Source organism: Oncorhynchus nerka, linkage group LG4 (genome assembly GCF_034236695.1).
Source record: "Oncorhynchus nerka isolate Pitt River linkage group LG4, Oner_Uvic_2.0, whole genome shotgun sequence".
NCBI classification, from domain to species: domain Eukaryota; kingdom Metazoa; phylum Chordata; class Actinopteri; order Salmoniformes; family Salmonidae; genus Oncorhynchus; species Oncorhynchus nerka.
This window is the reverse complement of record NC_088399.1, coordinates 76,999,314-77,023,586: the sequence shown is the minus strand read 5'-3', so window position 1 is coordinate 77,023,586 and position 24,273 is coordinate 76,999,314. Positions and strand designations below refer to the sequence as shown.

General features: G+C 54.1%; 1 protein-coding gene across 2 annotated transcripts in view; it reads right to left on the bottom strand.

Moving 5' to 3' along the window:
• The window catches only part of LOC115124996 (SH3 domain-binding protein 5-like), a 40,134-nt gene extending 19,543 nt beyond the window's left edge, over positions 1 to 20,591 (bottom strand). The window contains exons 1-3 of one of the 2 annotated variants that reach the window (XM_065017888.1): positions 19,872 to 20,591; positions 19,171 to 19,233; positions 16,949 to 17,077 (exon numbers count right to left, since the gene is read on the bottom strand). In XM_065017888.1, coding sequence (XP_064873960.1) covers positions 16,949 to 17,077; positions 19,171 to 19,233; positions 19,872 to 19,952 — 273 coding nt within the window. In that variant the 5' untranslated portion in view covers positions 19,953 to 20,591. The remainder of the gene's footprint in view (positions 1 to 16,948; positions 17,078 to 19,170; positions 19,234 to 19,871) is intronic. The other variant, XM_065017887.1, reaches the window with a different exon arrangement.
• Between the last annotated feature and the right edge of the window lie 3,682 nt (positions 20,592 to 24,273).

Sequence of the window (24,273 nt, the reverse complement as noted above, 5' to 3'; positions counted from 1 at the left end):
GAGAGGGGACGGTGGTGGGGAGGAGAGGGGACGATGGTGGGGAGGAGGAGGTGGGGAGAGGGGACGATGGTGGGGAGGAGAGGGGATGATGGTGGGGAGGAGAGGGGACGATGGTGGGGAGGAGAGGGGACGGTGGTGGGGAGGAGAGGGGATGATGGTGGAGAGAGAGGGGATGATGGTGGGGAGGAGAGGGGACGATGGTGGGGAGGAGAGGGACCTGATGGTGGGGAGGAGAGGGACGATGGTGGGGAGGAGGGGACGAGGGGAGAGAGGACGATGGTGGGGAGGAGAGGGGACGATGGTGGGGAGGAGAGGGACGATGGTGGGGAGGAGAGGGGACGATGGTGGGGAGGAGAGGGGACGATGGTGGGGAGGAGAGGGACGATGGTGGGGGAGGAGAGGGGACGATGGTGGGGAGGAGAGGGGACGATGGTGGGGAGGAGAGGGACGATGGTGGGGAGGAGAGGGGACGATGGTGGGGGAGGAGAGGGACGATGGTGGGGAGGAGAGGGACCCATGGGGGGAGGAGAGGGGACGATGGTGGGGAGGAGAGGGGACGGTGGTGGGGAGGAGAGGGGACGATGGTGGGGAGGAGAGGGGACGATGGTGGGGGAGAGGGGACGATGGTGGGGAGGAGAGGGACGATGGTGGGGAGGAGAGGGGACGATGGTGGGGAGGAGAGGGACGATGGTGGGGAGGAGAGGGACGATGGTGGGGAGGAGAGGGGGACGATGGTGGGGAGGAGAGGGACGATGGTGGATGGTGGGGAGGAGAGGGGATGGTGGGGAGGAGAGGGGACGGTGGGGAGGAGAGGGGATGGTGGTGGGGAGGAGAGGGGACGGTGGTGGGGAGGAGAGGGACGGTGGTGGGGAGGAGAGGGGATGATGGTGGGGAGGAGAGGGGACGATGGTGGGGAGGAGAGGGACGATGGTGGGGAGGAGAGGGGACGATGGTGGAGGAGGAGAGGGGAGAGGAGAGGGACGATGGTGGGGAGGGGCGAGGGGAGGAGAGGGGACGATGGGGGGGAGAGGGGAGATGGTGGAGGAGAGGGACGGTGGTGGGGAGGAGAGGGACGATGGTGGGGAGGAGAGGGACGATGGTGGGGAGGAGAGGGGACGATGGTGGTGGGGAGGAGAGGGGAGGATGGTGGGGAGAGGGATGATGGGGACGAGGAGGGACGATGGTGGAGGAGAGGGGACGATGGTGGGGAGGAGAGGGGACGATGGTGGGGAGGAGAGGGACGATGGTGGGGAGAGGGGATGATGGTGGGGAGGAGAGGGACGATGGTGGGGAGGAGAGGGGACGATGGTGGGGAGGGGGACGGGTGGGGAGGAGAGGGACGATGGTGGGGAGGAGAGGGGACGATGGTGGGGAGGAGAGGGACGATGGTGGGGAGGAGAGGGGACGATGGTGGGGAGGAGAGGGGACGATGGTGGGGAGGAGAGGGGGGAGGAGAGGGGATGGTGGGGAGGAGAGGGGACGATGGTGGGGAGGAGAGGGACGATGGTGGGGAGGAGAGAGGGACGATGGTGGGGAGGAGAGGGGACGATGGTGGGGAGGAGAGGGGACGATGGTGGGGGAGGAGAGGGGACGATGGTGGGGGAGAGGGGACGATGGTGGGGAGGAGAGGGGATGATGGTGGGGAGGAGAGGGACGATGGTGGGGAGGAGAGGGGACGATGGTGGGGAGGAGAGGGGACGGTGGTGGGGAGGAGAGGGACGATGGTGGGAGGAGAGGGGACGATGGTGGGGAGGAGAGGGGACGATGGTGGGGAGGAGAGGGGACGGTGGTGGGGAGGAGAGGGGACGATGGTGGGGAGAGGGGACGGGGGGACGGTGGTGGGAGGAGAGGGGACGGTGGTGGAGAGGAGAGGGGACGATGGTGGGGAGGAGAGGGGACGGGTGGGGAGGAGAGGGGACGATGGTGGGGAGGAGGGGGGGGCGATGGTGGGGAGGAGAGGGGACGATGGTGGGGAGGAGAGGGACGATGGTGGGGGAGGGGACGATGGTGGGGAGGAGAGGGCGATGGTGGGGAGGAGAGGGGACGATGGTGGGAGGAGAGGGGACGGTGGTGGGGAGGAGAGGGACGATGGTGGGGAGGAGAGGGGACGATGGTGGGGAGGAGAGGGGACGATGGTGGAGAGGGGGGAGGGTGGGGAGGAGGGGTGGTGGGGAGGAGAGGGGACGATGGTGGGGAGGAGAGGAGGGGGGAGAGGACGAGGGGGAGACGGTGGTGGGGAGGAGAGGGACGATGGTGGGGAGGAGAGGGACGATGGTGGGGAGGAGAGGGGACGATGGTGGGGAGGAGAGGGGACGATGGTGGGGAGAGAGGGGACGATGGTGGGGAGGAGAGGGGAAGGTGGTGGGGAGGAGAGGGGACGATGGTGGGGAGGAGAGGGGACGATGGTGGGGAGGAGAGGGGACGATGGTGGGAGGAGAGGGACGATGGTGGGGAGGAGAGGGACGATGGTGGGGAGGAGAGGGACGATGGTGGGGAGAGGGGAGAGAGGGAGGATGGTGGAGGAGAGGGGACGATGGTGGGAGGAGAGGGGACGGTGGTGGGAGAGGAGAGGGGACGATGGTGGGAGGGACGATGGGGAGAGACGGTGGTGGGGAGGAGAGGGACGATGGTGGGGAGGAGAGGGGACGGTGGTGGGGAGGAGAGGGGACGAGGAGAGGGGACGATGGTGGGGAGGAGAGGGGACGATGGTGGGGAGGAGAGGGGACGGTGGGGGAGGAGAGGGGACGATGGTGGGGAGGAGAGGGACGGTGGTGGGGAGGAGAGGGGACGATGGTGGGGAGGAGAGGGACGATGGTGGGGAGGAGAGGGGACGATGGTGGGGAGGAGAGGGGGACGATGGTGGGAGAGAGGGGACGATGGTGGGGAGGAGAGGGGACGATGGTGGGGAGGAGAGGGACGATGGTGGGAGGAGAGGGACGATGGTGGGGAGGAGAGGGACGATGGTGGGGAGGAGAGGGGACGATGGTGGGGAGGAGAGGGGACGGTGGGGAGGAGAGGGGATGATGGTGGTGGAGGAGGAGAGGGGACGATGGTGGGGAGGAGAGGGGGACGATGGTGGAGGAGGAGAGGGACGATGGTGGAGAGGAGAGGGGACGATGGTGGGGAGGAGAGGGACGATGGTGGGGAGGAGAGGGACGATGGTGGGGAGAGGAGGGGACGATGGTGGGGAGGAGAGGGGACGATGGTGGGGAGGAGAGGGGACGATGGTGGGGAGGGAGGGGGGAGGAGAGGGGACGGTGGGGAGGAGAGGGACGATGGTGGAGGAGGAGAGGGGATGATGGTGGGGAGGAGAGGGAGGGTGGGGAGGAGGGGACGATGGTGGGGAGGAGAGGGACGATGGTGGGGGAGGAGAGGGGACGATGGTGGGGGGAGGAGAGGGACGATGGTGGGGAGGAGAGGGACGAGGGGAGGAGGGGAGGGGGGGACGATGGTGGAGAGGAGAGGGACGATGGTGGAGAGGAGAGGGGACGATGGTGGAGAGGAGAGGGACGATGGTGGAGAGGAGAGGGACGGTGGTGGGGAGGAGAGGGGACGATGGTGGGGAGGAGAGGGACGGTGGTGGAGAGGAGAGGGACGATGGTGGAGAGGAGAGGGGACGGTGGTGGGGAGGAGAGGGGATGATGGTGGGGAGGAGAGGGACGATGGTGGGGAGGAGAAGGGACGGTGGGGAGGAGGAGAGGGATGATGGTGGGGAGGAGAGGGGATGATGGTGGGGAGGAGAGGGATGGTGGTGGGGAGGAGAGGGACGATGGGGGGAGGAGAGAGGGACGATGGTGGGGAGGAGAGGGGACGATGGTGGGGAGGAGAGGGGATGATGGTGGGGAGGAGAGGGGATGATGGTGGGGAGGAGAGGGGACGATGGTGGGGAGGAGAGGGGACGGTGGTGGGGAGGAGAGGGACGGTGGTGGGGAGGAGAGGGGACTGTGGTGGGGAGGAGAGGGATGATGGTGGGGAGGAGAGGGGATGGTGGTGGGGAGGAGGGATGGTGGTGGGGAGGAGAGGGATGATGGTGGGGAGGAGAGGGACGATGGTGGGGAGGAGAGGGGACGGTGGTGGAGAGGAGAGGGGACGATGGTGGAGAGGAGAGGGACGATGGTGGGGAGGAGAGGGACGATGGTGGGGAGGAGAGGGACGATGGTGGGGAGGAGAGGGACGGTGGTGGGGAGGAGAGGGGGACGGTGGTGGGGAGGAGAGGGGACTGTGGTGGGGAGGAGAGGGGATGATGGTGGGGAGGAGAGGGGATGGTGGTGGGGAGGAGAGGGACGGTGGTGGGGAGGAGAGGGACGGTGGTGGGGAGGAGAGGGATGATGGTGGGGAGGAGAGGGACGATGGTGGGGAGGAGAGGGGATGATGGTGGGGAGGAGAGGGATGATGGTGGGGAGGAGAGGGACGATGGTGGGGAGGAGAGGGACGGTGGTGGAGAGGAGAGGGGACGATGGTGGAGAGGAGAGGGGACGATGGTGGGGAGGAGAGGGGACGATGGTGGGGAGGAGGAGGGACGATGGTGGGGAGGAGAGGGGACGGTGGTGGGGAGAGAGGGACGGTGGGGACGATGGTGGAGAGGAGAGGGAACGATGGTGGAGAGGAGAGGGACGATGGTGGGGAGGAGAGGGGACGATGGTGGGGAGGAGAGGGGACGATGGTGGGGAGGAGAGGGGACGATGGTGGGGAGGAGAGGGGACGATGGTGGGGAGGAGAGGGGACGATGGTGGGGAGGAGAGGGGACGGTGGGGACGATGGTGGAGAGGAGAGGAACGATGGTGGAGAGGAGAGGGACGATGGTGGAGAGGAGAGGGGACGATGGTGGGGAGGAGAGGGGACGATGGTGGGGAGGAGAGGGACGGTGGTGGGAGGAGAGGGGACGGTGGTGGGGAGGAGAGGGACGATGGTGGGGAGGAGAGGGGACGGTGGGGACGATGGTGGAGAGGGGACGGTGGTGGGGAGGAGAGGGGATGATGGTGGGGAGGAGAGGGGACGATGGTGGGGAGGAGAGGGATGATGGTGGGGAGGAGAGGGACGATGGTGGGGAGGAGAGGGGACGATGGTGGGGAGGAGAGGGACGGTGGTGGAGAGGAGAGGGGACGATGGTGGAGAGGAGAGGGGACGGGTGGGGAGGAGAGGGGATGATGGTGGGGAGGAGAGGGGACGGTGGTGGAGAGGAGAGGGGGACGGTGGTGGAGAGGAGAGGGGACGATGGTGGGGAGGAGAGGGGACGATGGTGGGGAGGAGAGGGGACGATGGTGGGGAGGAGGGGGATGGTGGTGGGGAGAGAGGGACGGTGGTGGGGAGGAGAGGGGACGGTGGTGGGGAGGAGAGGGGACGGTGGTGGGGAGGAGAGGGGACGATGGTGGGGAGGAGAGGGGACGGTGGTGGGGAGGAGAGGGGACGGTGGTGGGGAGGAGAGGGGACGGTGGTGGAGAGGAGAGGGGACGATGGTGGGGAGGAGGGGGACTGTGGTGGGGAGGAGAGGGGACGATGGTGGAGAGGAGAGGGGACGATGGTGGGGAGGAGAGGGGACGATGGTGGGGAGGAGAGGGGACGATGGTGGGGAGGAGAGGGGACGATGGTGGGGAGGAGAGGGGACGGTGGTGGGGAGGAGAGGGGACGATGGTGGGGAGGAGAGGGACGGTGGTGGGGAGGAGAGGGGACGGTGGGGACGATGGTGGAGAGGAGAGGGAACGATGGTGGAGAGGAGAGGGACGATGGTGGAGAGGAGAGGGACGATGGTGGAGAGGAGAGGGGACGATGGTGGGGAGGAGAGGGGACGATGGTGGGGAGGAGAGGGACGATGGTGGGGAGGAGAGGGGACGATGGTGGGGAGGAGAGGGGGGCGGGTGGGGAGGAGGGGACGATGGTGGGGAGGAGAGGGGACGGTGGTGGGGAGAGGGGACGGTGGGGACGATGGTGGAGAGGAGAGGAACGATGGTGGAGAGGAGAGGGGACGATGGTGGGGAGGAGAGGGACGGTGGTGGGGAGGAGAGGGGACGGTGGTGGGGAGGAGAGGGACGGTGGTGGGGAGAGAGAGGGGATGATGGTGGGGAGGAGAGGGGACGGTGGTGGGGAGGAGAGGGGACGGTGGTGGGGAGGAGAGGGGACGATGGTGGGGAGGAGAGGGGACGATGGTGGGGAGGAGAGGGGGACGATGGTGGGGAGGAGAGGGGACGGTGGTGGGGAGGAGAGGGGACGATGGTGGGGAGGAGAGGGACGGTGGGGACGATGGTGGAGAGGAGAGGGAACGATGGTGGAGAGGAGAGGGGACGATGGTGGAGAGGAGAGGGACGGTGGTGGGGAGGAGAGGGGACGATGGTGGGGAGGAGAGGGGACGATGGTGGGGAGGAGAGGGGACGGTGGTGGAGAGGAGAGGGACGATGGTGGAGAGGAGAGGGGACGGTGGTGGGGAGGAGAGGGGACGGTGGTGGGGAGGAGAGGGGATGATGGTGGGGAGGAGAGGGACGATGGTGGGGAGGAGAGGGATGATGGTGGGGAGGAGAGGGGATGATGGTGGGGAGGAGAGGGGACGATGGTGGGGAGGAGAGGGGACGGTGGTGGAGAGGAGAGGGACGATGGTGGAGAGGAGAGGGACGATGGTGGGGAGGAGAGGGGACGATGGTGGGGAGGAGAGGGGACGATGGTGGGGAGGAGAGGGACGGTGGTGGGGAGGAGAGGGGACGGTGGTGGGGAGGAGAGGGGACTGTGGTGGGGAGGAGAGGGGATGATGGTGGGGAGGAGAGGGATGGTGGTGGGGAGGAGAGGGGACGGTGGTGGGGAGGAGAGGGGACGGTGGTGGGGAGGAGAGGGGATGATGGTGGGGAGGAGAGGGACGATGGTGGGGAGGAGAGGGGATGATGGTGGGGAGGAGAGGGGATGATGGTGGGGAGGAGAGGGGACGATGGTGGGGAGGAGAGGGACGGTGGTGGAGAGGAGAGGGGACGATGGTGGGGAGGAGAGGGGACGATGGTGGGGAGGAGAGGGGACGATGGTGGGGAGGAGAGGGGACGATGGTGGGGAGGAGAGGGACGGTGGTGGGGAGGAGAGGGGACGGTGGGGACGATGGTGGAGAGGAGAGGGAACGATGGTGGAGAGGAGAGGGACGATGGTGGGGAGGAGAGGGGATGATGGTGGGGAGGAGAGGGGACGATGGTGGGGAGGAGAGGGGACGGTGGTGGGGAGGAGAGGGGACGATGGTGGAGAGGAGAGGGGACGATGGTGGGGAGGAGAGGGGACGATGGTGGGGAGGAGAGGGGACGATGGTGGGGAGGAGAGGGGACGATGGTGGGGAGGAGAGGGGGCGGTGGTGGGGAGGAGAGGGGACGATGGTGGGGAGGAGAGGGGACGGTGGTGGGGAGGAGAGGGGACGGTGGGGACGATGGTGGAGAGGAGAGGGAACGATGGTGGAGAGGAGAGGGGACGATGGTGGGGAGGAGAGGGATGATGGTGGGGAGGAGAGGGGACGATGGTGGGGAGGAGAGGGGACGGTGGTGGGGAGGAGAGGGGACGATGGTGGAGAGGAGAGGGGACGATGGTGGGGAGGAGAGGGGACGATGGTGGGGAGGAGAGGGGACGATGGTGGGGAGAGAGAGAGGGGACGATGGTGGGGAGGAGAGGGGACGGTGGTGGGGAGGAGAGGGGACGATGGTGGGGAGGAGAGGGGACGGTGGTGGGGAGGAGAGGGGACGGTGGGGACGATGGTGGAGAGGAGAGGGAACGATGGTGGAGAGGAGAGGGGACGATGGTGGAGAGGAGAGGGGACGGTGGTGGGGAGGAGAGGGGACGATGGTGGGGAGGAGAGGGGACGATGGTGGGGAGGAGAGGGGACGGTGGTGGAGAGGAGAGGGGACGATGGTGGAGAGGAGAGGGACGGTGGTGGGGAGGAGAGGGATGATGGTGGGGAGGAGAGGGGACGGTGGTGGGGAGGAGAGGGGACGGTGGTGGGGAGGAGAGGGGATGATGGTGGGGAGGAGAGGGGATGATGGTGGGGAGGAGAGGGATGGTGGTGGGGAGGAGAGGGGACGGTGGTGGGGAGGAGAGGGGATGATGGTGGGGAGGAGAGGGGACGATGGTGGGGAGGAGAGGGGATGATGGTGGGGAGGAGAGGGGATGATGGTGGGGAGGAGAGGGGACGATGGTGGGGAGGAGAGGGGACGGTGGTGGGGAGGAGAGGGGACGGTGGTGGGGAGGAGAGGGGACTGTGGTGGGGAGGAGAGGGGATGATGGTGGGGAGGAGAGGGGATGGTGGTGGGGAGGAGAGGGGACGGTGGTGGGGAGGAGAGGGGATGATGGTGGGGAGGAGAGGGACGATGGTGGGGAGAGGGGACGATGGTGGGGAGGAGAGGGGATGATGGTGGGGAGGAGAGGGACGATGGTGGGGAGGAGAGAGGGACGGTGGTGGGGAGGAGAGGGATGATGGTGGGGAGGAGAGGGGCTGATGGTGGGGAGGAGAGGGGACGATGGTGGGGAGGAGAGGGGACGGTGGTGGGAGGAGAGGGGACGGTGGTGGGGAGGAGAGGGGACGATGGTGGGGAGGAGAGGGACGATGGTGGGGAGGAGAGGGGACGATGGTGGGGAGGAGAGGGGATGATGGTGGGGAGGAGAGGGGATGATGGTGGGGAGGAGAGGGGATGGTGGTGGGGAGGAGAGGGGACGGTGGTGGGGAGGAGAGGGGATGATGGTGGGGAGGAGAGGGGACGATGGTGGGGAGGAGAGGGGATGGTGGTGGGGAGGAGAGGGGACGGTGGTGGGGAGGAGAGGGGATGATGGTGGGGAGGAGAGGGTTCAAACTCATTTCCATCACAAAGACCTGGTTTAATCGACCTCCATTCTTCTCTTTCTCTCCATCCCTGTTTCTCTCAACATCTCTCTCCATACCTTTCTTTTTGTGTATATACAGAGCCTTTGGAAAGTATTCAGACCCCTTGACTTTTTCCACATTTTTTTAAATTACAGCATTATTCTAAAATGGATTAAATAGTTGTTTTCCCTTGAATCCATTTTAGAATCAGACTGTAATGTAACAAAATGTGGAAAAAGTCAAGGGGTCTGAATACTTTCTGAAGGCTCTGTATATGTATGTTTCTCTCTGACAGCAGATGTTTAAAGGGCACCACAGACCCCTGCCCACCAGACAGCTCCCAGCGAACTGTCATAGAAACCAGGAACCAACCCAGGGACCAATCCACCTAGAACACACACGCACGCGCACGCACGCACACACACACACACTCTCTCTGCCTGTATCAAACAGACAAACAGTCTTTGTTGGTATAGGATGCTGTTGAATTCTCAGTGGTGTCTCAAGGACATGTCCCCCCACATTCTGAACTTGCATTTTTGTCGCCCCCAGTTTTATCATTGGAATGTGATACAAAACGAGGCAACGGTGTGCTTTAGGACCATGTGGACGCCTCCGAGCGGGTCGGGTAGGCTGTTTGGAGTGTTTATCAACTGGATAAAACAATTCTAATAAAAAATACAACTGTTGTACCCCCCCCCCACTTCTAAAACTAAAGTTGCGCCCCTGGTGTATTCACTGTCTCAGTCACATTCAAAGGTCTCCTTCAGAGTCAGACACTCACATGTGTCTCACCAACAAGAGTTCATACACTCCACCCCAAGCAGGCTGAGGGCCCTAGTGAAGTGCTCTTGACATACATACTATAGGAGTGATGGGTGTGTGTGTGTTAGTAGTTCTACAGTGTGATAGTGCTAGGGTCTAAACAGAGCTTTCAGAGGTCGGGGTTTAAAGGTCAGGGGTTATCCAAACAGATAGCTAAGGAGAGCCATGATAACACTGTATGCCTAGGGGGGGGGCCCTCCAGCACTACTCAGCAGACCCCCTCTGCCCCTACTCACTACCCCTCCCCAACACTCTAATATGTATTTTAACTCTCTCACTCTGGGGTTAACAGGTTTAGCTTGAGCTATCTCTCACTCTGGGGTTAACAGGTTTAGCTTGAGCTATCTCTCACTCTGGGGTTAACAGGTTTAGCTTGAGCTATCTCTCACTCTGGGGTTAACAGGTTTAGCTTGAGCTATCTCTCACTCTGGGGTTAACAGGTTTAGCTTGAGCTATCTCTCACTCTGGGGTTAACAGGTTTAGCTTGAGCTATCTCTCACTCTGGGGTTAACAGGTTTAGCTTGAGCTATCTCTCACTCTGGGGTTAACAGGTTTAGCTTGAGCTATCTCTCACTCTGGGGTTAACAGGTTTAGCTTGAGCTATCTCTCACTCTGGGGTTAACAGGTTTAGCTTGAGCTATCTCTCACTCTGGGGTTAACAGGTTTAGCTTGAGCTATTTCTCACTCTGGGGTTAACAGGTTTAGCTTGAGCTATCTCTCACTCTGGGGTTAACAGGTTTAGCTTGAGCTATCTCTCACTCTGGGGTTAACAGGTTTAGCTTGAGCTATCTCTCACTCTGGGGTTAACAGGTTTAGCTTGAGCTATCTCTCACTCTGGGGTTAACAGGTTTAGCTTGAGCTATCTCTCACTCTGGGGTTAACAGGTTTAGCTTGAGCTATTTCTCACTCTGGGGTTAACAGGTTTAGCTTGAGCTATCTCTCACTCTGGGGTTAACAGGTTTAGCTTGAGCTATCTCTCACTCTGGGGTTAACAGGTTTAGCTTGAGCTATCTCTCACTCTGGGGTTAACAGGTTTAGCTTGAGCTATCTCTCACTCTGGGGTTAACAGGTTTAGCTTGAGCTATCTCTCACTCTGGGGTTAACAGGTTTAGCTTGAGCTATCTCTCACTCTGGGGTTAACAGGTTTAGCTTGAGCTATCTCTCACTCTGGGGTTAACAGGTTTAGCTTGAGCTATTTCTCACTCTGGGGTTAACAGGTTTAGCTTGAGCTATCTCTCACTCTGGGGTTAACAGGTTTAGCTTGAGCTATCTCTCACTCTGGGGTTAACAGGTTTAGCTTGAGCTATCTCTCACTCTGGGGTTAACAGGTTTAGCTTGAGCTATCTCTCACTCTGGGGTTAACAGGTTTAGCTTGAGCTATCTCTCACTCTGGGGTTAACAGGTTTAGCTTGAGCTATCTCTCACTCTGGGGTTAACAGGTTTAGCTTGAGCTATTTCTCACTCTGGGGTTAACAGGTTTAGCTTGAACTATCTCTCACTCTGGGGTTAACAGATTTAGCTTGAGCTATCTCTCACTCTGGGGTTAACAGGTTTAGCTTGAGCTATCTCTCACTCTGGGGTTAACAGGTTTAGCTTGAGCTATCTCTCACTCTGGGGTTAACAGGTTTAGCTTGAGCTATCTCTCACTCTGGGGTTAACAGGTTTAGCTTGAGCTATCTCTCACTCTGGGGTTAACAGGTTTAGCTTGAGCTATTTCTCACTCTGGGGTTAACAGGTTTAGCTTGAGCTATTTCTCACTCTGGGGTTAACAGGTTTAGCTTGAGCTATCTCTCACTCTGGGGTTAACAGGTTTAGCTTGAGCTATTTCTCACTCTGGGGTTAACAGGTTTAGCTTGAGCTATCTCTCACTCTGGGGTTAACAGGTTTAGCTTGAGCTATCTCTCACTCTGGGGTTAACAGGTTTAGCTTGAGCTATCTCTCACTCTGGGGTTAACAGTTTTAGCTTGAGCTATTTCTCACTCTGGGGTTAACAGGTTTAGCTTGAGATATCTCTCACTCTGGGGTTAACAGGTTTAGCTTGAGCTATTTCTCACTCTGGGGTTAACAGGTTTAGCTTGAGCTATCTCTCACTCTGGGGTTAACAGGTTTAGCTTGAGCTATCTCTCACTCTGGGGTTAACATGTTTAGCTTGAGCTATCTCTCACTCTGGGGTTAACAGGTTTAGCTTGAGCTATCTCTCACTCTGGGGTTAACAGGTTTAGCTTGAGCTATCTCTCACTCTGGGGTTAACAGGTTTAGCTTGAGAAGATATGAGATGGAGGGAGGAAAGGATGAAGGGAAGATAGGAGGGATGGAGATGTTTTTCTCCTCTCGTAATTGACTCCGCACTTTCATTTTCTCTCCCCCCTCCCCCTTCTCTCGCTCTCCCCCTCATCTCTCCCCTCTCCCCCTTCTCTCTCTCCCCCTTATCTCTCCCCTCCCCTTCTCTCTCTCCCCTCCCCCTTCTCTCTCCCCCTCCCCCTTCTCTCTCCCCCTCCCCTTCTCTCTCCCCCCCCCCCTTCTCTCTCTCCCCTCCACCTTCTCTCTCCCCCCTCCCACTTCTCTCTCTCCCCCTCCCCCTCCCACTTCTCTCTCTCCCCCTCCCCCTCCCACTTCTCTCTCTCCCCCTCCCCCTCCTTCTCTCTCTCCTGGACTACTTTATGGTCTCAACTAAAGACACCAGACACACAGTCGTATATTTAACAGAGACTAACCTTCAAACATCACAAATGATAGACCCTAAAACGTTTATGCCTGTATGTGTGTGTGTGTGTGTGTGTGTGTGTGTGTGTGTGTGTGTGTGTGTGTGTGTGTTGGGTAAAGCACAAGCAAAGCATTCTCTCCCTAAACCACTGAAACTTTGTTAAGACAAATCTCACAAGCACAAACACCACAATCTCCCAGCACAGGCACAGGAAGGGGCCAGGAACTCCTGCCTCTCTTGCTCTTACCTCAGGAAGTGTGTGTGTGTGTACACTACTGCATTACCATGTGAAGCACCTTGACACCCAATGACCTAGACAAAGCTATGTGTAAATTGCATCCTTAGTTATTTATTCTGTACAAATTCAGTATGCCTGCATGTCTCTAAGACACACAAACACACACACACACACACACACACACACACACACACATATCACCTCGCGCATCATACTCTCACTCCACTTCCATAATCAGACAAACACATACGCACAACACACAGATAACTGTTTGCCGGTTGTAGCCCCCCCCTCTGTCTCTTCCTTACTCTGAGACAGGCTGTTAGGCTACACTAGTGTGTGAGAGAGAGTGACAGACAGACAAAGAGGGAGACAGCTTCACTGAAAGAGAGCTACGATCCTTAAATATTAAAAGTCAATAGAGACCTAAAGGTCAAGAGGACTAAAGTCAATAGAGTACTAAAAGTCAAGAGGACTAAAGTCAATAGAGACCTAAAGGTCAAGAGGACTAAAGTCAATAGAGACCTAAACGTCAAGAGGACTAAAGTCAATAGAGACCTAAAGGTCAAGAGGACTAAAGTCAATAGAGTACTAAAGGTCAAGAGGACTAAAGTCAATAGAGACCTAAAGGTCAATGGAAATAGTGTTTTTTCTGTAATAGGGGATTAATGATCAATGGGTCAGGAATTTCAGGAATTGGAGGAATTTCAGACTCATACCTGCATGGCAAGTTCTCATTGGTCCAAATTGTTTATATATTGAACCTGAAATAGGACACTTGTTATTTGGTCATTGGCCCAGTTTTATTGCAAGGAATTCTAATTGGTCAACCACAGGCTAGGGTTGGGTTCTAAAACTACATCCTGCCCTTTGTTCAGGAAAGAATCACAGGAGAGAATCACTGCAGAGAATCACTGAGGACAGGGGAGAATGAACATCTACCTTTCAGCATAACATCTCCTCTTTGAATAAACCTATTTTTCTACCCCTGATTTGCTTTGTGGTATGTGTTATTGAAGAGAAATGTCAACTGCTAACAACCTCCTGAACCTTCCACTCCTCTCCGTCTCCTCTCAGTCTCCTCTCAGTCTCCTCTCCACTCAGTCTCCGCATCGGAATATCAGAGGAGAGACAGTAGTGGGCTGGGGAGTGGAGGGGGTAGTGGCGTGCACTGGGGAGTGGAGAGGATAGTGCAGAGTGGTGGCGTGCCCTGGGGAGTGGAGAGGATAGTGCAGGGTGGTGGTGTGCCCTGGGGAGTGGAGAGGATAGTGCAGGGTGGTGGTGTGCCCTGGGGAGTGGAGAGGATAGTGCAGGGTGGTGGTGTGCCCTGGGGAGTGGAGAGGATAGTGCAGGGTGGTGGTGTGCCCTGGGGAGTGGAGAGGATAGTGCAGGGTGGTGGTGTGCCCTGGGGAGTGGAGAGGATAGTGCAGGGTGGTGGTGTGCCCTGGGGAGTGGAGAGGATAGTGCAGGGTGGTGGTGTGCCCTGGGGAGTGGAGCGGGTAGTGCAGGGTGGTGGCGTGCCCTGGGGAGTGGAGAGGATAATGCAGGGTGGTGGTGTGCCCTGGGGAGTGGAGAGGATAGTGCAGGGTGGTGGTGTGCCCTGGGGAGTGGAGAGGATAGTGCAGGGTGGTGGCGTGCCCTGGGGAGTGGAGAGGATAGTGCAGGGTGGTGGCGTGCGCTGGGGAGTGGAGGGGTAGTGCAGGGTGGTAGTGGGAAGCTGGGAGTAGTGCAGGGTGGTGGGGGAAGCTGGGGGTAGTGCAGGGTGGTAGTGGGAAGCTGGGGTAGTGCAGGGTGGTGGGGGAAGCTGGGGGTAGTGCAGGGTGGTGGGGGAAGCTGGGGTAGTGCAGGGTGGTGGGGGAAGCTGGGGGTAGTGCAGGGTGTTGGCGTGCGCTGGGGGAAGCTTGGGGTATTGCAGGGCGCTGGGGGAAGCTGGGGGTTGTGTAGTGCACTGGGGGAAGCTGGGGGTAGTGCAGGGCGCTGGGTGTTGGCGTGCGCTGGGAGCGCAGTGCACTGGGGGAAGCTGGGGGTAGTGCAGGGCGCTGGGGGAAGCTGGGGGTAGTGCACGGCGCTGGGGGAAGCTGGGGTAGTGCAGGGTGTTGGCGTGCGCTGGGAGCGCAGTGCACTGGGGGAAGCTGGGGGTAGTGTAGTGCACTGGGGGAAGCACAGTGCACTGGGGGAAGCTGGGGGTAGTGTAGTGCACTGGGGGAAGCTGGGGGTAGTGCAGGGTGTTGGCGTGCGCTGGGGGAAGTGCAGTACACTGGGGGAAGCTGGGGGTAGTGCAGTGCGCTGGGGGAAGCTGGGGTAGTGCAGGGTGGTGGGGGAAGCTGGGGGTAGTGCAGTGTATTGAGGGTAGTGCAGTGTACTGGGGGTAGTGCAGGGTGGTGGGGGAAGCTGGGGGTAGTGCAGTGTATTGAGGGTAGTGCAGTGTATTGAGGGTAGTGCAGGGTGGTGGGGGAAGCTGGGGGTAGTGCAGTGTATTGAGGGTAGTGCAGTGTATTGAGGGTAGTGCAGTGTATTGAGGGTAGTGCAGGGTGGTGGGGGAAGCTGGGGGTAGTGCAGTGTATTGAGGGTAGTGCAGTGTATTGAGGGTAGTGCAGGGTGGTGGGGGAAAGCTGGGGGTAGTGCAGTGTATTGAGGGTAGTGCAGTGTACTGGGGGTGTGCAGGGTGGTGGGGGAATCTGGGGGTAGTGCAGTGTATTGAGGGTAGTGCAGTGTACTGGGGGTAGTGCAGGGTGGTGGGGGAAGCTGGGGGTAGTGCAGTGTATTGAGGGTAGTGCAGTGTACTGGGGGTAGTGCAGGGTGGTGGGGGAAGCTGGGGGTAGTGCAGTGTATTGAGGGTAGTGCAGGGTGGTGGGGGGAGGCTGGGGGTAGTGCAGTGTATTGAGGGTAGTGCAGGGTGGTGGGGGGAAACTGGGGGTAGTGAGGGAAAATATATGCCACTTAGCAGACACTTTCAGTTCATTGAATCCTAAAATATTTTAGTTTGTATGTGATGTGATCCCTGTGGGAGTTGAACCCACAACCTTGGTGTTGCAAGCGCCACGCACTTACCAACTGAGCTAAACAGAAACAGGATGAGATGGGGGGGAAGGAGAGAAGGAGGGAGGATGAGAAGAGTAGCTGTTGGATCAGCCTCCTCCATAAAGCAGGTCACATATGAAATATGAAATATTCAGACATGAATCATAACTGAACAATGGAAGGGTTTATCCCCAAGGCTCACTGTGGGCTGCTAGCTAGATAAGGCTGTGGCCTATTTATGTCACTCTCCTCTTTCATATACACACACAGCCACACAAATACACAGTACACAGCCACACACACAGCAAGTCAATGCATGTGGGTGTTTGTGAGCTGGTTCAGACCCTGCGTTGTGTCCCACCATATCTGAAAGCTCTCAATAATCCTGCCACACAGCTGAAGCTGTCATCTACACATGCTGTACCTCTACATTGACCAGGCTGATGGAGAAAGTGAAACCTAGGACACACACACTCTGTCCGCTTGTACCCCCCAGCCAAACTCTTTCCCGTCAAAGCACAGACAGGTCAGCTACATTTTCAGTTGGCAGACACACACACGCCAGTCATTTGTTGAATGACTGAAACGCTGCCCTCTCATATGCTGTGCCAGGGGTGAGGAACCGAGCCCCCTGGGGGGTCTGAATATCTGCCATGAGCCAATCAGAGTAGCTATAGGAGGTGGGCGCGACAGGAGGGGCAGAGGACCTGTCTCAAAATACCCACAATACCCCTGGCTGGCCTCCTCTCCTGGTCTCCACACATCCCCCCCCATCACCCTAACCCCCCCGCTCACTCACACACCCACACACCCATACACCCACAGACAGACCGACAGACCGACAGACCGACAGACAGACAGACAGACAGACAGACAGACAGACAGACAGACAGACAGACAGACAGACAGATTAGAGAGGATACATAAAGAAAGGATTAAACAGCTCCACCTGAGAGACTCATCTATCCCCCTACTAACCCGATGACAGTGTGTGTGTGTGTGTGTGTGTGTGTGTGTGTGTGTGTGTGTGTGTGTGTGTGTCTGAGTAGCAGTGTGTGATCAGTCTGAGTTAGAGAACGGGAGTGTGACAGAGTTATAAATAGACACAACGTGACTGCTAGTCTGGCTGTGAACTCCTTGAGTGTGTGTGTGTGTGTTCTCATTAAAACGTTCCTATCATGTACACTGTTGGACCCTTGCCTGTCTGGCTACCTGCCCATCTATCTGTCTGAGAATATGTACTTCAGAAGACCACCGGCTCTACTCAAGGTCTAATGTAATGTGTGTGTGTGTGTGTGTGTGTGTGTGTGTGTGTGTGTGTGTGTGTGTGTTAGTGTGTTTGTGTGTGTACCTGTCTAGCCACTCTCCTGGCCTCCCAGTAAGGTTTGGAGTCTTCTACAGCTCTGCCGATTCTCTTCACCTGCTCATCCAGCTTCACTGTGGCTTCTACCAGCACCGCACGGAACCTCTGGCGACAGTCCTACACACACACACATACACACACACACACACACACACACATACAAACACACACAGCAGTTAGTAAAGTACCAATAAATCTTCATATTCAAAGACCTTCCCTCAGGGATCTATACTGAATGTATGACATCTTGTCCTGTTCTATTCTATTGTCACTACTGCATGTTAGCTCCACAGACCGGGGGTGCTCATTTGTACACAGAGAGTGTATATATAACACTGTATCAGTGTCTCTGTGTTGTGTTGTTATGGAAAGTGTTTTCGTTCCCCTCCTCTCCTCCTCACTTCTCCTCCTTTCCTCCTCTTCTCCATCCCAAATCAGAGAACTGAGATAGTCAGGCTTTGTGCTTTCCTCAAAAGAGCTGTGTCAACTAACTCAATACAACACTAACCCACTTAACCTAGCACACACAAACCACCAGCCTGCAGACAGGAACATTACCACTATGCTGTTATATATTGTCTAAAATGGTCTAATGTCTAAAATTAGGGGTTGAGAAATGCGTCTATCTCCCTGTCAAAGAGACGTGTGTGTGTGTGTGTGTGTGTGTGTGTGTGTGTGTGTGTGTGTGTGTGTGTGTGTGTGTGTGTGTGTGTGTTTGGCACCAGCTTTGTGAATCAGATTTAGGTGCTGTAACACTTGCATCCTGTCGTCATATGAGGAAGGTAGGAGGTTACAAAGAGAGGGGTAGAGATGGATGGGGAAGAAGAGAGTGGGGAGGAGGGGGACTAGAGGGGAAACTAGCTTCCTGTGACCTCGTCACACTTCCGTGATTGTTTCTGTGGTGATGGAGGTATGATGCAAAGGTTTCTGGGACATCGACTGAGAGATGTTTAAAATAAACATGTTATTACTTGTGGCTCTGGAAAAGAACATGAACTAAAACAATGGTCCATAAAGTTTCAAGCCTCCTGATACTGTGACGCAACACACCTAACAGCATTACAAATGTATTTCTAATAGCTGATGGCCAGAGAGAGAGAGAGAGAGAGTAGTCCCAGGGTTTAATGGTCAGCGAGAGAGGTCACTCAGGCTTGTCTACCCTACAGGGTCTTTAGACGGGGTCAAGCCAGTCAACCCTACAGGTTCTCTAGAGGGGGTCACCTTTGTTTATAACGTAAACAACTTGACATACCTAGCATACCTCGCCTTCAGACATTCTCTTTCGATGGACTAGATTCCTAGAGATATACAATACACTGTGTGTATAACACATGCCTTACATGCGGATGTGTATAATATATGTGTACTCTTCCTGAAACACAAGGAATATAGTGACATTTCCACTAAGTACTCAACGTTTTTAGTAAACTCGCTCTCTTCTTCTCCCTCTCTCACTCACTCTCTCTCCCATTCTCACTCCTGTTCTCTCTCTCCCTCTCCCTCTTCCCCCCTCCCCTCTCTCTCTCTTTCTCTCTCTGTCTCTCCCCCTATCTCTCTCTCTGCCTCTCTTTCTCTCTGTGTCTGTTGTTGTTTTAACCTCTCTGGGCTCAAAGGGAAGAGTTTGGAAGAGAGCTTATTTCTAATGAAAACCAGAAAAGAAAAGGAGGTTTAGGACGAAATGAAGAAGTCAGTCTTGGAACATACTGCTAAAGGCTCAAAAACAGGACAGAGTTGTGTCCCTCCAAACCAGGAACAAGCTCCTCTTCTATCCAAAAACAACCTCGATTTAGCATTATAGAAACTTTAAATAGTGTGTTTATATCCGGAGTAGGGGGTAGGGCATAGGGAGTAGAGAATAGGGATGAATAGGGAGTAGGGAGGGGCAGTAGGAAATGTGCTGTGTGAGATTTTTTCTGACCAGAAATTCCATCCAGGAAAACTGTGACACGCATCACACAGGGACCGTGTCCCCTACAGATGTAGGATCTTAATCTGAGCCAGTTTGCTACAACAGGAAAATAATCCTGCAGCAATAGGAAATGTGAATGATTATCTGGATTATAATTGATGGACATTTTTGTAGGGGTTGATTCAGTTTTCGTAAGGGGAAAATCAAGTCTGAAATTTCAAAGTGGAAATTACAAACTTCAGAAGCCTTTTAAAATCCCAAATACACTACAAGTTTACAATTTCCTGCATTCCTGGCCTACCTCCAGCTCTGTCTCCCAGCAGTTGATGTCATCTGTAGACTGGTTCAACTTCTCCAACTCCCCCTGTTTACACACAACACACAGGAGACAGGGAGGAGGGAAGGAGGAGAGAGGAGGATATAGGGTGGAAAGAGAATGCAGAGATTGGTAAGAGAAAGGATGGAGTGTGTAAATAGAGAGAAGAAGGAGAATGGAATGAGGAGAATAGAATTGGAGGGAAAGCGAAAAAGATGGAGGTATGAAAAGAAAAGCAGGGGAGTGTTGATTCAAATATGTCATGATCTCAGCCAGGCCCTAACACATCTGGAGATGGTTAAACGTTGAACGTGTGTGTGTGTGTGTATGTGTGTGCTTGCGTGTCAAAACCACTGGAATTTACAAAAAAAAAGCAGTTAAACCTCCCCTCTGTTCTTGATCAGCATCCCTCTTCCCAAAGAACCAATGAGGAACACATTGTTTTGTGTGAGTATGACTGTCAGTGCTATTCATTAACACAGCTTCCACTATATTGGGTCACAGACCGAGTCAACTCGCTATGGACCTGTGGTGTTAATAAATTGTGTGTGTGTGTGTTGCCTCTAGATAACCTTCACTTCTCTTTACCACCTCATGTCCCATTGTCATTCCGACATGCATAATAACGTAATAACATCATCATATCTATCTTGCTACAATAATAACAGCTAGGCTAATCACTGTACCTGGATCCTGGGGTCCAACTCTTCCTCCTCGTGAGATTCACACTTTTCCTCTGATCTGTTTCCATTTTCCAACTTCTCCATATTTCTTTGTTTTTTGGGGGGTTCTTTGAACCAGGGTGCTATACAAAATGCGACCCCCGCCGAGATGAGACTTCAGCGGCTAGTTTAGTTCAGGCGGTCCGTTGCCTCTGACTACACCCGTAGAAGACTCAACAGTATGATAGAATCCACAGCAAGCTTGCAAATACACGAATATACTGCAGTTAGATAGAGAATGGGAGATGCAGGAAAGCGTGTCTGTCTGTAGCTCATCATTGAATGAAATGAATCCCACAGACACAACAGTCGGTTCTGCTGAAAGCGACTCTCCCCGACAGATACTGGCCGTGTGAGTGAGTTAGAGGGATTCCACTAGTTACCAAAGCCAAAAAGTCATAATTGGCTATATCGTAAAAATTCGTGAAACAAAAATGTGATTTTTGGTCTTAATTTAAGGTTAGTGTTGGGCATAACGTTAGCAGTGTGGTTAAGGTTAGGGTTAGATTTAAAATCACATTTTAAGAAGATACATTTCAGAAATAGGCGGGGTTTATGACTTTGTGGTTGTGGTAACTAGTGACGACCGCGTTAGAGAGAGGCACGAGGGAGAGACAGAGAGATGAAGAATGCAAAAGAAAGAAAGAAAGAAATCGAGAGACAGAGAGACCCAGAAAACCTGAGCCTACGCCTTCCATATGTTGAATCACTAAAACAATACAGAAATACAGAAAAAGAAGGAGCAGCACGTCAGAAAACAGCTCAATGTAATTGAAGAACCCATAGACTCTCACCACTTCTGAGAAAATTGGAACACGCTAAACAAACAACAACAAGAATAGTTATCTATCCAAAATGGAGATGTATGGGTAAACCACTTCTCCGATCTTTTTGGCTCTATAACAAAGAACAAACAGCAAAAAAATATACATGATCAAATACAAATCATAGAATCAACTATTAAAGACTACCAGAACCCACTGGATTCTCCAATTACTTTGAATGAACTACAGATACAAACCCTCCAACCCATAAAGGCCTGTGGTGTTGATGGTTTCCTCAATGACATTATAAAATATACAGGCCACAAATTCAAATTGGCTATACTTAAACTCTTTAACATCATCCTTAGCTCTGGCATCTTCCCAAATATTTGGAACCAAGGACTGATAACCCAATCCACAAAAGTGGAGACAAATTTGACCAATAACTACCGTAGGATATGCGTCAACAGCAACCTTGGGAAAATCCTCTGCATTATCATTAACAGCAGACTAGTTTATTTCCTCAGTGAAAACAATGTACTGAGCAAAAGTTAAATTGTCTTTTTACCAAATTACCATACGACAGACCACGTATTCATCCTGTACTTTACAAACAAAACAAAGGCAAAGTCTTCTCATGCATTGTTGAATTCAAAAAAGCTTTTGACTAAATTTGGCATGAGGGTCTGCTATACAAATTGATGAAAAATGGTGTTGAGGGAAAAACATACAACATTATTAAAATCCATGTACACAAACAACAAGAGTGGCAAAAAACACACATTTCTTTCCACAGGGCCATGGGGTGAGACAAGGATGCAGCTTAAGCCCCACCCTCTTCAACATATATATCAATGAATTTGCTAGGGCAATAGAACTGTCTGCAGCACCCGACCTCACCCTACTAGAAAACTGAAGTCAACTGTCTACTGTTTGCAGATGATCTGGTGCTTCTGTCCCCAACCAAGGAGGGCCTACAGCTGCACCTAGACTTTCTGCACAGATTCTGTCTGACTTGGGCCCTGATAGTGAATCTCAGTAAGACAAAAATAATAGTGTTCCAAAAAAAGTCCATTCGCTAGGACCACAAATACAAATTCCATCTAGACACCGTTGCCTTAGAGCACACAAAAAACTATACATACCTCGGCCTAAACCTCAGCGCCACAGGTCACTTCCACAAAGCTGTGAATGAGCTGAGAGACAAGGCAAGAAGGATCTTCCATGCCATCAAAAGGAACACAAAATTAGACATACCAATTAGGATCTGGCTAAAAATACTTGCATCAGTTATAGAACCCATTGCACTTTATGATTGTGAGTTCTGGGGTCCGCTTACCAACCAAGAATTCACAAAATGGGACAAACACCAAATTGAGACTGTGCATGCAGAATTCTGCAAAAATATCCCCCGTGTACAATGTAAAACACCAAATATTGCATGCAGAACAGAATTAGGCCGATACTCACTAATGATCAAAATCCAGAAAATATATGTTAAATTCTACAACCACCTAAAAGGAAGCGATTCCCAAACTTCCCATAACAAAGCCATCACCTACATAACCTGGAGAAGAGTCCCCTAAGAAAGCTGGTCCTGGGACTCTGTTCACAAACAGAAACAGACCCCAAAGAGCCCCAGGACAGCAACACAATTAGACCCAACCAAATCATGAGAAAACAAAAAGATAATTATTTGGCACATTGGAAAGAATTAACAAAAACACAGAGCAAACTAGAATGCAATTTGGCCCTAAACAGAGAGTACACAGTGGCAGAATACTTGACCACTGTGACTGAACCAAACTTAAGGAAAGCTTTGACTATGTACAGACTCAGTGAGCATAGCCTTGCAACTGAAAAAGTCTGCCATAGGCAGACCTGGCTCTCAAGAGAAGACAGGCTACATGCACACTGCCCACAAAATGAGGTGGAAACTAAGAATGTTAATAAACTCCCATATTTAATGGGTGAAATACCACAGTGTGACATCACAGCAGCAAGATTTGTGACATGTTGCCACAAGAAAAGGGCAACCAGTGAAGAACAAACACACCTGTAAATACAACCCAAATATATTTGTATTTATTTGCCCTTTTGTACTTTAACTATTTTCACATCGTTACAACACTGTATATAGACAAAGTATGACATTTAAAATGTCTTTATTCTTTTGGAACTTCTGTGAGTGTGATGTTTACTGTTAATTTTTATTGTTTATTTCAATTTTCTTTATTATCTACTTCACTTGCTTTGGCAATGTTAACATATGTTTCCCATGCCAATAAAGCCCTTAAATTGAAATTGATATTGAGAGAGAGGGAGCTGTGGCGAGAGATTAGATCAAATGGGAATTGGGGATAGTGTGCCCGTTTCTGACCATTACGTTGAATGTAGAAGCAGGTGCGAGAGGATAAAAGAGAGCACAGAGAAGGTGAAAGGACTGCATTCACTGTATTGTCATAGTCATACTGACGTGGTGTGTTATCATGTAGAAGTCGTAGAATAACCTCATACTGAATAAGAAAGGTATGTTCAGTACAAGTTCAGGGTGCACTAGTTTTGTGATCAGGTTTATAAGCAGCTGTGAGAGAGAGAAGGTGAGAGAGAAGAGAGAGAGAGGGAGAGAACTTTGTATAAAGCTCCTGCCCTCCAAACACACTCACTGGAATGGCACAGTGTGGTCAAGGGGTGGGAAGGACCGCCTCGCTCAAGTAGTACTTTACTGGGTGACTTTCACTTCTACTGGAGTCATTTTATATTAAGGTATCTTTACTTTTACTCAAGTATGACAATTGGGTACATTTTCCACCACTGAAAAATGTACCACACACACACACAAACATGAGGGATCACAATGTTCTCTCAATGTTCTGTCTACGGTGTGTATAGCATATATAGAGTATAGGTTTCAGGCTGCCATGTATATGTGATCATTGTATGAAAGGGGTCCAGTGGTTCATTTCACCAGAGGGACAATCTAGATAGGGTGCTGCTACCACCTAGCGGGACCTCTGGACCTCCGTCAGCTAGCCTACACACGGTATAGTTTGTATTTATTGTAGCCTAGACAGTACACGCCCACATGATCTTTACTTAAGGTGTGTGAACTGAAAAGCCTGCCTCATTCATTCATGTTGGAATGAAGACAGTTGTAGAAATAAACTTCAGTATAAATCATTGGTAAATGGAGTTAGCCTAGTGTCATTGCAATAAGTAGGCTAGGCCTAGGCTGCAGCTTTAAGCCCACGTGTGATTACGCTTACTATTATATAACATTTCTAGACAGTGCCTATATAATAAGATTAGGCATATAGGCCTACTGCTCTATGTAGAATAACATTAATTTAAATAGGGAATACATGTGAAATGACACCCTATTCCCATTTATAGTCTTGAACGTTAGTCTCTGGCTGCTTGTTGAGAACGAAACAATAATTTCGTATGGAGGCACGGAATTTATCGATGACAGCAGTGTGCCGCGTCTCAGCCTGTCGTCATCGCGTTGAATCGTTAATGGGCGTAACGTTCCACAACGCGTGCGTAACGTATGTATGCGACCCCAGAACGGACTGCTCCCTGCTGATCTCATCGGTTAATGG